General features: G+C 42.6%; 1 protein-coding gene across 1 annotated transcript in view; it reads left to right on the top strand.

Annotated features, from left to right (window-relative positions):
* The window catches only part of SLC41A3 (solute carrier family 41 member 3), a 174,450-nt gene extending 158,016 nt beyond the window's left edge, over window positions 1–16,434 (top strand). The window contains exon 10 of the mRNA XM_053218812.1: window positions 16,256–16,434. Within this exon, the coding sequence (XP_053074787.1) occupies window positions 16,256–16,419 (164 nt within the window). The 3' untranslated portion in view covers window positions 16,420–16,434. The remainder of the gene's footprint in view (window positions 1–16,255) is intronic.
* The last annotated feature ends 1,509 nt before the right edge of the window (window positions 16,435–17,943 follow it).

Here is a 17,943-nt window from a genome sequence, read left to right as displayed (position 1 = left end):
AACTTTGTGAAACATCATTGTAGAGAAACCATCTCTCAACTAACATCTGAGGTTCAACTAAGTTGGAAGTGTTTGAAAACCCAAGCAGGGCCTATGCAGAAAATGCCATATACTCAACTCTGTCAGCACTTTGTGGAAACAATCTTTCATCTAACACACCAAACTAATATCTTCTTTCACATACACCACAAAATAACCAACATGTAGCTAACACACACTAAGATCTAGGCACCAAACACACACCAGACACATACCATTATAGACCACAAAGAGCACACATAATCCTTACACACTGCCTGTGTAACGCATTAGCCCCCAACATATAACACACTTACGAATCAAACCACAACATACCTAAAGTACCACACAGTCACACTTCTTATGTAGAACTCTCATGTGGTCTTTCCTGCTTAGAAATCACATAAAGACACACACCACATGTACACAACCCTCAGTAACTTACATATAAATACACAACACACATACATCACATACATAAAACATAAATCACACAGACCAAACACCACACATACATCACACTACATACACAGCACACATATTCCACACACATGCTTTCCCCACAGAAATACACATACACCAATGACATACTGCTTATAAACCACATATATACACACACCCCATACATAAACACACCACCCACCTAACAAACACAACCCCTACACATTCCACACATACCAAATCCTGAACTACACACACACACACACACACACACAAACACACACACTACAGATACTACAAATTCAAAATCCACATATGCACAACCCACATGACATGTGTGCCACATATCATACCCACAACACATACACAATTATATAGCCAGCAAACACACCCCACCTTCACCACACAAGAATTACACATAAATCGCACAAATACCACACATTTTTATAAACATCTCACATATAGACCACAAATACAGCACACATATATTCCACATACACATACAACACACAGGCCACCAAAGTGACCTTTCACATATTCACCAGATACAAACTACACACACCACACAGAACACACACATCACACATCACACTCACATCACACACAGACCCCCACACACCAAGCTTACATAAACCAACAAGCACATATGTGGCAAACACACACACAGTACCAACATCAGACAACACATTTACACACACACTCACAAACACCACTCAAACACTATTCACACACCACGCATATCACAAACACACACACACACACACATCAAACATACACTAATCACACATATGTCAAACAAAAACACAATACAAACCTTACACACAGACATATAACACACCACACCTACCGCAACACACACATCTCATACTCACAACACATATGTAAAACAGACTGACATACACTATAGATATAGAGCACACATATGCCATGTATACACCTTGGATACACAATATAGAAATCACAATTTCATTGCACACACAGCACACACATTCTACATGCATCGCACTTAGGAAACATAATTTACAAACACATCACACGCACACAACAGACACATTACATATACACCATAAACACTACACTGAGAACAGTGTCACCAAACAATGACACATCGACCCAAACACACATACACACACACCACACACGCACCACACATATAACACCTACATCACACACACCACACATACCATTCAAATGTACCACACCAACGAACACACCAGATTCATGGTATATGCTCCCCACACACCACACGTTCATCACAGATAAACCACACATCCAACACACATTCACCAAGCACACAATACATATATACATGTAACACACACAATGCCCCAATCAACATTCACCAAAAACATGCACACACACACACACACACACACACACCAGAGAATTCGTATAATGCACATACACTGGTCAGCACACACCCTGAATACATAACACATACACACCAAACATCACATATTTGTAAAACACACACGATATAAACCATGCACAGACAACATATACTACAAATACTCCCAGACATCCCACAAGCACCACTCACACACTACACAAATATCACACATACATCACACATAGAACAACCACCAAACTCACTTATTCCAAACACATGCGTAGCACATGCACACCACACTTCTACATCACCCACACCATACCTATACCATCACACCACACACTGACCTCACACATGGTACACAAAGAACACACAGAGAAATCAAACTGACTTACACCACCATACAGCACAGATACACCCCACACATATACCATCCAATACATGCTAAATAAATGAATACATTCACCACACATATAGCGCATACAGCACCCAGAATTCACAAATACACACTGCACACCCCACAGATGCAAAACCCAGACATCACACACAGCCTCACTTACACCACACAAATACAATTCCCATACACACATATACCACACTCACACACATACACCAGACATTCACAGCTCATACACTATGTACACAAGAGAAACACAACACATATACCTTATGCACACACCACACCCATAACATCCATGATACATCATGCACACACCACACATATGACACACAAACAAGCCAGGCATACACAGAAATGCTACACTTACAGTAGACACATAGCCCACATACACTGCACAGATACCACATGCAAAACTCCACATGTACAACCCATGCATCCCACATATATACCAACACACACAGCATGCCATACCCCTCACACAGGACACATATGACACACACACTACACATATGCCACAAATACACCACAGAGACAGCACACAAACAAGGTATATGTTAAACAAATATACATTACATACACAGAAGAGACTCAAAACACATACACCACATACACCACACACACCACCAATACCACACACAAAGACACATACACCAATCATTTTCATGCATATACTACACACACATGCAGAGACTGCTTGCCTACAACACACGTACTTCACACATGACACACACACTACACATATTATAAACATATATGCCACCCACATGACATATATACCATAAAATAACCACATAAGTCACCCCCACACACACAAAGACCATACATACAATCTCTACAGCAAAATCACACCACAGACACACAATGTATGTTTTCCACATGCACACAACAACAGGAACACCACTCACATAACACAGATACCACACACAGGGAAAGAAAGCACCTAAGCCAAACATCAAACATGCAACACACATGCCAAACATTCACCATGCACATGCCACACATACTACACACACAGAATACATATGACACAGATGAATGCATATGACATAATACATATGACACACACACCAAACAACACACATACAACATAGACATATGCCATGCATACACCACAGGTATACTTCCCACATACTCCATGTATACCACACCCATGCCAAATATACATGACACAAAACATAGCCACTCCAATTTTACACCACACATACCACACACTTATATGTACCACATACAGAAGACATATATTTCACTAATATACCTTGCACACACAATTCCACACATCTACATCACAAAGACACCACAACTCAGACATGTGTGTTTAAACACACATACCATACATATGTCAATCACTGCCACACAACACACACATACACACACTGCACAGACCACACTTACGTTGCATTTACTCCACATATAAACCACGTTCACAACTCATATATATCAGACAAACAGTTCCCACACACCACACCATAACTCACTAAGATCTATATATACAGCGCACTCATTGAGTACCACAGATAATCCCCACACAATATACATACAAACCCTACACGTACACTGCAGACACACTGCACATATTCAACACACACACACACTCAAATACACCACACAAATACCACTCACAGGAACACATACGTCACACTCACACATACAAAATCACACCTTCACCACAAATACACCACACATATACCTCACACATGCTCAGCACATGCACACCATACACAACACATATTCCATATACACATACCAGACTCCATTTATTTTCCATACATACAACACACACAGAAAACACATGCACCATACACACAAAATACACTCCACTCACACCCCACAGATACACTGTTCTTTCACAGAAATACACACACACCACATATACTCCACCGAACCACCACATAGACACCACACATACAACATGTACATCACAATTTCACCACACACACTACCCATACCTCCCATGCACCACACCTACAACACTCATATTTCACAGACACCACACACAAGAGTCTCAGCATATACACCACAACACATATTCACAAAGTCACAGCACATACATTATACACATGCCACAAACACACACACCACACAAACACCAAAAATTAGGACACATATAGCAATGTACACACACAACATGCATATGCCACACACACTACACATACAGCATTACCACACATATAACATGCATGTACAACCACAGTACACATAGAACATATGCCACACACAACATATATACCACACACACAAACAGTATATATGTCATATGATAACCACCCATATGGCACACACTCACAAACTACACAGACACCACATTCACAGCACAGATACACTGCACACACAAATATCACACATATGACAAATACACAATAAAAAACCTTACAGATACAAATAGACATATTCTATGTCTATGCCACACACATTCCACATGCACCACTCACATAAACCACAAAGAAAAACCCTTTACGCCCAGGCCAAACAAACACACACTACAAATACACAACACATACATTACACATATACCACAAATATACCACACACACACAGCATACAGTCAGCAACACACACCACACACATAAGTACCAATACCACAGACACACCACACATGCAAATATTCACACACACACCACAAACAACAACCACACATACACCACACATGTGACCCACAAACCAAATATGTCACAAACAGTTCACATACACCACACCACGTACACACCACAATACATCAAAATATACAAAATACATATATGTCACTCAGACACCACACATATTGCACACATATCTCACATACATCACACCTAAGACATGCATATATTCCTTACATGCACCATTCCCTAATGCACAAAAACACATAACTACAAACTCACCATACACACACCACACACAACACACAGACCATTGCACACATTACTCAATCACTTCAAACAAGGATTGTATATACCACACTCAACACACACACAACAAACACCAACCACACACATACCAAACACTCACACACCACATATACATATAAACCAAATCACCCAACATAAAACACACAACAGATACACATCACACACACTAAACAGGCACCACAAACACACCACACAATATCAAAGACAAACACACACCACACAAACAATACAAGTGTAACACAGATTTACACCATGTATGCACAATGGATAAACCACACATAGTACACATATATACCATCCACGTGACAAATATACACCATGCACACTTAACCTATTCACCCCAATTTCACCACACTCACCAATGCACACCACAACACACTGCACATAAATCACACCTAACCCACACATACAAAAGACATATCTCACACAGAAACAGCAGACACACACCACACAACTATCACATGTAGGACATACACACTAATGCCCACACATCAAAAAACTACAGATACAGTGAAAGTTCACAGATACATCAAAAACATACCACACATGGAAACTCGGCACACACATCACAAACATACTATATATATACACAACACATACAACCACATGTTAACCATACATATGACATGCATACCACACACATCACACACATGTGACTTATAAGCCAAAACACATGCACACATATACCATAAACATCAAACATATGTATATCCCACACGACACACAAACCAAACATGCTACCAACCGCAAACATAGACCACATACAGAATTTATATAACCTGTATTTAATATTTGTAACACACACAAACCGAACCGACAACACATATATAGCACATACAGACATATGCCACACACACACCATAGTTACACCACAGACACATCATATCACATTTATACCAAACCACATGTTAAATAGATACCACACACAACATATACAACATCATTGCAACACACACACACACACACACACATTGCACATATACACTATACTTAACCCACACATATACAACACATCTACTTCACACATGCACACCACACACAAACCACACATATGCCATACACACAAACCTCACACACCAAAACAACAGATACAGCACACAAATTACACAATACACCGCACATATTCTACACATCAAAACACACTACCCCTACCATACACACATTACCTATACACAACACACACAACATACTTGATTCACCTATGCCACACTCACACACATCAAACACATATCACACACACACACATACTTACCACATATACCACATGTAAACACCACATATAAGAAACACAATATGCCCACATATACTGCAAGCACAATCAGATACATGACACATACACCTCACACACCACACAGATAAACAACACAGATGCCATACACAAAAACTCTGCACATACTTCATACACATCCCACATATACCACAACTCACACCACCACACTTACTCCCACACATCACAGACATAACACACCTATCCTACACATACAGAGACAACCCAAATTCACTGCACACATACCACACTGATACCACACAAACACATACCAAACAGACACCATGCACACCACCAGACACTTCACAACCCACACCTTCACCACTTCCACTCCATCCCACCACCCATATGTTGCATTCCAGCACAAATATATATTACACACATCACAAAAAACACAAAGATCACACATATACCACACACTGCACATAAACTACACACACACCACATGTACACAACACCCATACCACTCATATCCTACATGTAAAAGACGCATACACAGTATGTCATATCACTTATACTCAACACACAAAGCATATGCATAAGAAACACAATTCACATAAATATATGCACATGATACATACACCACACCACACCGCCCATACACCACAAATATACCACATGCACACCACACACACCACAGACACTCCCACATGCACCTGCACATTCACATGCACACACACACACACACACACACACACACATTACATGCACTGCCCAAACCATACATGTCACACAGAAACACACATACATCACACCCACACCAGACACATACCTCACATATATAACACATGTGTGTGCACACACACATACACACCACATACATGCCACATATACCTCACATATCAAACTTCCAACACATATACACTGTACATATAGTACACACTCTCTCACTCATACACACCACAAACACTGAACACACAGGCATACCATACATATATCAGAAACACACTGATATATACCACATGCACAACTACACAAAATAGCACACACTCACCCATCATGACACAGATACACCACAAATATAGCACATATACAACACATGTCCCACATATATGCCAAACATTCATGAGATATATAACTGACAAACAACAAATACACACACAAATGTACACAAGCAAATCTGCAAAACAAATATCAACACCACACATATCCACACATAATACATAAGACATACACACACACCACATGTGCATACACAGCACAAACACCACAAACACCTCACACAGCATGTGTGCCACACAAATACCACATAAACACAACTCTACATGGAGAACAAACACATCAGAGATATACCATCATCACAACTCACATGCCATACCTATAGCACACATGAACACACATAAACCAACTACATAGCACTGAGACACCACGCACACTCCACACACACCACACAGATATTATAACCACACACACACTACATATGCCACATGTATCAGACATACAAAACACGCAAAAACACTTAAATCATAACCACTTTAAACAGATACCACACACACCACACACATAACAATACACCAACACACCACACCTATACCAAACAAGAGATATCACAGACATACCACATATACATCACACAATAACCACACATATGGGACACTCACTCCACAAGTAAAACACACAATAACCTTACCAAATCCATACCACACACTGCTCATGTTGTACATATACCTCAACACACCACACACGTCACATACACACCACACCCATATTTCACACACACATTCCACATACCCACAACACAAAAAGAACTCTTACACCACGCATATACTGCACACACACCACACAGTCTGCCTCTGTACAATGCACACCACAAATATACCAAATACACACTGCATCTATACTACAACATGCCACATATATACCACACATACAGCACATATCATACCTTCACCACATGTACAGCACACATATGCCACACACAAACACACACTTTACACACCTCAAGCACAACACCCTTACACCATACAGAGATACCACAAACACACCACACATTCATCACACAATAACCAGGTACTTTCAACATGCACACACACACACACACCACAATAACCATATATTTATATAGATCCACAGACATACACTACACATGCCACACATACACAATGGACACAGACACACCACTCAAACACTACAAACACACCAAAACTATTACACACACACACACACACTATATAGATATACCACATTCTCAACACACATAAAGCGCACACACACACCACACATATACCACACACACACACACACACACTGTGTACATACTACAGACACCCCATACAACACATACACATTCCATGCATACCACACATAAGCACTCATTCCAATCATAGATACACACACCACATTCTCAGACACACACCACACATACTTAGACACACACCAAACATATAGCACGATCCTCAAGCATATCCTGCAAACAGCACCCACACCACACAGAAAGCACACACAGGATACATACACCACATGCAACTACACATACCACACTTCCATGAGAAAAATGTACCACACACATCTATCACGTGCAAATCAACACACAACACATACAACACTGCTGCACCACCCATATACCCCAGACACCACCCATATACCCTTCACAGACCACACCTAGAAAGCACACACACACCAAGCACGTACATGGCACATGCACTACACACCCCCACCCATAAAATAACAATCCATACAACACAATCCACACTCGACAAATACACCACACACACACCACTTACACACACATCAGAAATACAACACCTACAACGTACAAACCACAGACTATACATACTCACCACACACACACAACACAAACCAGAAACACCAGAAACAACCCCACAAAACACAAATCAAATACATACCATGGAGACAACCACCATTATCAGGAATATGCCACATTCAATGTATACACACACACACTACAAAGAATGCACATAGGCCAAATGTACACCACATAGATACACACACAAGAGATATATACTATACATTCCACACACAGACCACATGTTTACCACAGACACAACCTACACATATACCAGACACAGACAATATGTATATTACACAAACACAAAGACTGCTGCAAAACACAGCCCTCACACAAACACCACTGACACACGACACATATTCAAAACTCACACAGAGGATACATACCCCAAACACAACACTATTCATACACAACACATGTATCACACACATGCACTACACATACACACATAGAATTATTATGATGCACACACCACATGTGTCACAAACACAATCTGAACCCACACACCAGCTAACACTGCACATACAGCACACAGTTACTCCACACACACACTACACACACACCACACATCAACAACATGCCCACATGCAACACATGCAACACTTATACTGCATATATAACACACCTACCTCACATATAAGCCATGCAAACACAAGACAAGCATACAATCACCCACACCACATACAACACCCTTTCACCACACACACCACACATACATTACAAATACAAGACACATATTTCAAGGACACACACAACACACACAAAAGACATGCAACCCTTATACCACTCATACCACATGGACCACAATTTGAACACATAGGTATGACACATCTACCACACATATGCACACATACCTCATATGCACCAATCTTCACCATACAAATACCACACGCACCACATATACCACGTATACACACTACACATAAACCACACACATGACGTACAAACCTCTCACCACACACAGCACACATATTCCACACGAACTCCCACACCTGTTTGCCACGACAAACTACATATAACCACATGGACACCACATGTACACCAGGCATATATTACCACATGCACTGCACACAGCACACAAAATGTACATACACCACACACATCACACTGATAACAGAACATATAGAAGACACAGAAAATATCACACATACAGTGTACCCATGTGTATACCACACACAAATCATAGACCAGCTATTAACCAAAAATACACAGCACACACACAAATAGCATGCACACACATCATATACACCACAAAGAATACATGTGTCTCACACACCATACACACAACATGCATATATCACACACACAACACACATATACATAATACAGGACACACATTTGCCACTGAAACACTACACATACATGACAGGGAAAACACACATATATGTCACAAATACCACACATACCACACTGAATCCACACTCACATCACACATAATACATACACCATGCCTATATTACACACACACACACGCACACACACACCACAAGCCATACAGCTCATGGAAATAATGCATTCAGTACACACACCACCCCCACACAAAGACAAGCACTAACAACACAATAATACACATACATCACACACACTCCACACCCACACACCACATAAACACCACACCCATCACACAATACCAAGAAAACACACATACCAAATATATACCACACACACGACATATACCACACAGAACAAACACATTCATCTCTCACACTCACACCACACATGCAGCACACACACCAAAGACACAGACCACACATTCAACACACAGACACACACAGCATGCCACAAATATACCACCAACACACACAAAACAGATACTTTTCAGACTCCTCACATATAACATTTCCACAAACACCACAAGTGAAAACAAAGGAGTATGTAACACACATACCACATATACACCAAATACATACCACACATGCCACACACACTTACACACACAGAACATTCAACTCACAAAGTCCAGACATACACTGTACTCACAGCATACTTTCACAACACCACACCATATACACACCTAGCAAAGGTATACCACACACTCATCACAGATATACCAACACACACCAAACATACACCACACACAGACATAAAATACTATATATAAATCACATACACAACACAGATATAACACACATGCAATACATGCAACCACACAAATTACACACAAACACCACACATGTATCACACATAACATAATACACAAAGACACAACACACAAACACAGCACATTTATGAAAAATACACCACATACGACCACACGTACATTACACTCAAGACACTTATAACACACATACATGCACACCCTGACATACCACACACCTTGCACATCGCATTAGCCACATTAATACTACATACATACCTACATCACACATATACCATGTACACATACGTACATAACACACACCACATATACACCACACACTCACCATGCATATGCCACAAACATATCCAACACAGATCACACATGCCCCACACACCCACAGTTATAACCCTCCCACAGTGTCTCACACTCAACACATATACAGCACACAATTTCCAAACAAACCATCTCCCATATACCACACACACTCCACATACACACCACACACTCCAAACCTACACCACATATACAGAAGACAGATGCCACCTCCTCTACACATAAACTACACAGACATCACACACAATGTACATATAGGCACAAATGTGACTTGTATACCACACAGCTACACCACACCTACACCAAACACACAGCAAAAGATAGTACAAACACATACCTCGCATGACACACGAATACCACACAAACACTTCACCCATTCACCACATACACACCACATACACATCACACAGATATCTTCCACACACTATTTTCTACGCATAATACACATACCACACACACATACATACACACCCTACACACATATACCACACAAACACACTCCATATATACACCACATCCATGCCAAACATGTACCACACAAAACACACTGATACTACACAGACACCACATATACAATAAACATAATAAACACACCATGATAATCCGTACGTACATGACATACAGACACTATGCACACTACGCACACCACACTTATATTACACAAACTCCAGCCATATACCACACCACAAAACCACACATGTACCACATACAAAACACACACGTCATACAAAGACCACACAGGCATTATATGTGGAGCATACACGCATGATATATATAGTACAGTCACAACACATATACCACACAGCACACAGAAAGACACATACACCACCTACAAACCACCAACACAACATACACACACCACGCTCACCACAAAAATACCATACACAGACACAAACCACATATACAACATATGTGCCATCCATACAGAACAGGATTATGCACTGAACCAAAACCACTCCAAATGTATACCACACACACCACACATGTACCCCTCAAAACACCCACTAGACACCACCCACGCCTTGTGATTTACTGCCTGAAATAACACTGCTCAAGTGTCTTTCATGTAGACTTTCACATACATCTCACAGTTTGTTGAAACATTATTAGTGTGTGTTGGAAGAGCTAGCATGGCAACCGTGCAGTCTCATCCCTTGAACATAGCTAGTATCACTAGCAAATCATTCTAAATACCCCAGAAAGCAACCTGAAGACTGACAGAACCAAGTCCATAGCTACAGGGAGAGAAGAATCCACATCAAAGAAGGTAGGAAGCACAGAGGGGGTTTGGGGGAGAGATATATCAAGGGTGCTGCAGTGGAGAGGGAGCCTTCATTGAGGAAAGAGGGGGAGGGAGAGGAGCACACAGGGGAACACACAAGGTGAACCTTTCCCCAAAGACACATGGAAAGAGGCTCAACATCACTCATCATCAGGGAAATACAAATCAATACTACAATGAGATATCACCACACATCTGTCAGAAAGGCTAAATTTCACAACGCAAGGAACAACTGGTGTTGGCAAGGATGGGAAGAAGGGGAAACCCTCTGACACTGTGGATGGCAATGCAAACTGGTGCAGCCAATCTGGAAAACAGGACACAATTTTGTCAAATATTAAGAATAGGACTGCCCTGCGGCACCTGGGTGGCACAGTCAGGCGACTGACTCTTGATAGCCACTCAAGTCAGGATCTCACAATCATGGGACTGAGCCCTCATTGGGCTCTGCACTGGCAGCATGGAGTGCACTTGGGATTCTCTCTCCATCTCTCTCTGCCCCTCCCCATCTCTCACTCTATCACTCTCTCCCTCTCAAATAAATTAATTAAAAAATTGCTTACCCTTTAACACTTAGAGTTGCCCTATGATCCAGCAATTGCCCTATGAGGTATTTACCCAAAGGATACAAAAATAAGAATTCAAAAGGATACAGGCACCCCACTGTTTTTAGTAGCACAATGGAAAATAGCCAATTATGGAAAGGGCTCAAATGTCCATTGGCTGAGGAATGGATGGAGATGTGGTGTATATACACAATGGGATATTACACAGCCATGAAAGAGAATGAAATTTTCCTTTGCAATGATTTGGATGGAGCTCAAGAATATTATGCTAAGTGAAATAAGTCAGTCAGAGAAAGGCTTATACCGTATGATTTCACTCCTATGTGTAAGGTAAGAAACAAAACAAATAAATAATCATGGTGGAAAAAAGTGGCAAAACAAGAAACATACTCTTAACTATAGAGAACAAACTGATAGTTACCAGAGGAAAGATGGGTGGGAGGATTGGGTTATATAGGAGATGGGAATGAAGGAGTACACTTTGTCATGTGCACCAGGAGTTGTGTGGAAGGGTGAAACAACTGAATTCTACACCTGAAACTATTATTCCACTGTATGTTAACTAACTGGAATTTAAATAAAAACTTTAAAAAACATTCTATAGTAGCCATAGGGAAAGGCCCCGTGCTTAAGTGCCCAAAGCATTACTGTGCTTCAAGTGACATTCTTGTCCCTCATAGACATATAGAGTAACACTTTCCTCACCACCTCTCTGTGTAGACACTTGTGCTTTACTGATGAAAAGTACCCTTGGCTGCAAGAGGGTCTTAGAAAGCTTCTTGAGGATATGTAGTCAAAAGTATTCTTAAACCCTTGTGTAGAAGCACCAGGAAATGGCCTAGTGTTAGGTGCCTAAAAGTACAGTGTGATACACTGTGTCTGTCCCCTCCACCAACTGAGATCCCTGGTTTGTAGGTGAGTTTCCAAGCCATTCCTGACCCAATGCAGGGCTCTCAGAGCCTGATGTCCAAGAGGACAGCAACCCCCAATGTCCCTGCTCCCCTGGGGCTGGGCAGGGGACAACAGTATCATAGGAATGGGAGCCACATGGACCCCCGCCCCTAATACATGGAGCTACCCTCATTCGGAAGAACAGTCTGTGAAAATACACCGTGCTCCATGGCATGATCAGCACACAAAAAGGCTTTTGAATAAAAAGTGCACTAAGGTTCATTCCCACCTCTTGATCATCACGTGGAAGCACATTCTTCGTATCACAGAGCCACTGCTGACCCTCTCTACCAATATGATGGGATAAAACCCACCAGAATTCAAAGTTCTGCTCTATTTCCTAAGGGAGAATGTGAGCCTCTTGCTCACAGGGCTACAAAGGGCATCCTTTGGAACACTCCTATAGCCAAAGACCCCAAAAGTTCTTTTGATTCCTATGCTGGCCAGATTGTGAATACATTGTGCTCGTCAGGTTCTTCTAAACATGAAGAACACTAGCCCTCGTGTTGCATCCAGTTTCAGAAAATTGCTTTATCATCCATCAAGCTTCATCTTGGGGTCCATAAAAACTCCGTCTTTTAGAGTATTATATCGTGCTGCAGATGTCCAATGGGAACTAGCCCTTATGACTGTGTGACAGGGGGAGCCAGAGTCCCTGGCCTTGTGGTTCCAGGACTACATGGACATCCAGAGCCCTAGGGCATCAGAAGGGGTCCAGTCAAGAGCTGTGCATGGGGAGTCTCGGGCAGATGTATAGGCCAGGAGCTGGCTCCTTTGCTAGGCCTCAGGGAAATGAAGATAAACATCTCCATTCCACATTGATCACATTCCCATTGGATGGAAATATCGAATGCCCTTTGGTCCTGGCTGCAGCCATCTCCTCAGCCTCCCTGTGTTTCTGACTGCCTCTTGATTCACACTTAGGAGACATGGAGCTGACACTCACTCAGCAGGCACCCAAGGACGGGCATCTGGTTCCCACTCCATGCCATGCTCAGTTATAGCCATCAGCATCGGATATCCCAAAGGAGAATACTCCTCATATCAGTGAGCTTGGTGGTTGGCTATTTGTAGCAAGAGGTGGAGAGAGTGGAGCCAGATCGCCTCCTTGCTCTACCTGATTGAGGTGCCTTCCTTCTGAAAGCAGACAGTCCACACATGAGCAGGAGGTTCCAGAAGCTGGTCAGCACAGAAAGAGCCCTTTACAGGAATAGGGTACCAATGCCTCTCTCCACACTTTGGAACCAGAGCTGGGGGCACCTCCCAGCTACAGCACTCTCACTGCTTACTTCATGCAATGGCATGAAAAGCAACAAAAGTCGACCAAGTCCCAGGACTATCTAGGTCCTTCTGAAGGAAGAAGGCAGGCCTGGTGTTGACAGGGCTCCCAGATGGAGACTCTAGAGGGTGTTTTTGCCTTAGCCCTCTGGTGTTCTTCTTCTTACAGCCAGGTTGCCAGGAACAGGGCCTGGGCATTCCCATCTCCATAGAATTCCTCGTCCACACTCTGAAGACCTCTGACCCACCTTATTCTCCTTGACACATCTTGGATCTCTTGTAGAAACATGGTTCTTCCCACAGTCCATTCAGAATCAGTGTCTCAAAAAGTCCTATCTTCTGTCTTCCACCTGGGAGTGTTGTTAAGTCCTTGGGACTGGGGGTGAGATTTTGCCACAGGGCTCCTTCTTCATTAATTCATTTGGTTTCAGAAGTATGTGGCCATACTGAGGCTGAGGGAATTTGAAGGCGTCCCAGAAGAGGATGTTTGGTGAGTAGGCTAGGCCAGAGATTTGGACAGGGAGCTGGCCTCTTTCTGGGCCAAGGGCAAATGAAGCAAGACATCTTCTGTCCAAGTGAAGCCCCATTCGCACTGGAAATGTCAAGTTATGGCCCACCTGGCACCCACTTCATCTCCCTTGCTGTGTGTCTGAGAAATGTTTTATTTTTCTCCCTTAGGAGCTATGGAGTCATCACTAACTCAGCTCGTACCCCTGCCTAGGCCGCAACTTCCCACTCTGTTCCTGTGCTCAGGGAGAGCTATCAGGCTCTGCTCCACCAAAGGAAAGAAGGCCTTGAGTCCTGGTGTACTTAGTGCTTGGATGCTGTGCTATGGAGGGTAAAGGAGAGCCAGCTTGCCTCACCGACCTGGATGACTGAAGTGCCTTTATTCTGAAAAGCCCACAGTTTGCACATGGGCAGTATGAATGAGGAAGGGGTGAGCATTGGAAGAGCCCTTGCCAGGAATGAGGGAACCAAGTCCTTGTTGCAGATTCCTGAGCAAGAGCCCTCAGAACCCCATAGCTACAGCTCAAACACTGCTGCCTCCCTCAACTGATGGGAAACATGGCATGGATAAACCAGAAATCCCTGGCTCCTAAAGAAAGAAGGCAGGCTTCCTGCTGACAGGGCTCCCAGGTGTAATCCTCCAGAGTTCTCCCTTAGCCTAAGCCCACAGGCCTTTCTTATTCTGAATACAACCTGGTTGATAGGAGACTGTGTTGAATACTTCATTCTCTAGTGTCTCCAAATCATGTGTGATGATGAACTCTGGCAGCGTGTGTCTCCATTGCCACCCCTGAGCCCTTTTGATGAAAGACAGTTTGCATGGAAAATATTCTGAGACAGTATCTCAGAGTAATATCCTCTTCTTTCAGCATGGTGGTGTTTTAGTGTTGGTGATAGAAGTGTTGCATTAGGCTATTCTCAATATGGTTCCATAATGATGTGGCCCTCTCCAAACCCAGGGCACGTGCAGGTGCCAAGGGAGAATGCCTTGTGGGTAGGCTAAGTCAGAGTGGGGGTGGATCCCACCTTCTGTGTGGACAAGGGAAAGGCAAGGTCGTGGTCTCTTTCCTTGGTTTCCCCCATGCCAACTTGAATGAACACCTTTGACTCCCCTTATTGTCATTCCTCTCCTATTTCTGCTTTCCTAATTTGGTCTCAGTTCACACACACAGAGACCTTGTGTCTGTCCCCTACACCAACCAAGGGGTCTGGAGTGGAGGTGAGTTTCCAAGCCTTTCCTGAGACAATGTGGGGCTCACAGGGTCTGATACCCCAGGGGACACCAACCCCCCCTGTCCCTGAGCCCTTGGTGCTGGGCAGGCAACGGTATCATGGGAATGGGTAGTCACATGTACCCTGCCCCTAATGGATGGAGCTACCCTCATTTGGAAGAACAAACAGTCTGTGCATGCACAGCATGCTCCATGACCGGATCAGCACACAAAAAGTCTTTTGAATATACACTGCACCAAACCCTCATTCTCACCTCTTGATCATCAGAGGTGAGATCATCATGATCTCAGAATCTCATATCTCAGAATCTCTGCTGCCCCTCTCAATGGATAGGATATGCAGAAGCACACCATAAGACAAAGTTCCTGTCTCTTTCCTAAGGAAGAATGTGGGCCTCTTCCTCAGAGGGCTCCAATAAGCATCCTTTGGAGCACTCCTGTAGCGAAAGCCCACAAAAGGTCCCTGTGATTCCTGAGCAAGCCAGCTTGTGAATACATTGTGCTAGTCAGGTTCTTCTAAACATGGAGAACGCTGGCCCTCATTGTATCCAGTTTCATGACATTGCTGTATCATCCATTACAGTTCATCTTGTGGGTACAAATTTAGTCTTTGAGAGTACTATTTCC

This window comes from Acinonyx jubatus, chromosome A2, assembly GCF_027475565.1.
Source record: "Acinonyx jubatus isolate Ajub_Pintada_27869175 chromosome A2, VMU_Ajub_asm_v1.0, whole genome shotgun sequence".
NCBI classification, from domain to species: Eukaryota; Metazoa; Chordata; class Mammalia; order Carnivora; family Felidae; genus Acinonyx; species Acinonyx jubatus.
The sequence above is the reverse complement of the archived record's forward strand: the minus strand, read 5'-3'. Positions and strand labels throughout refer to the sequence as shown.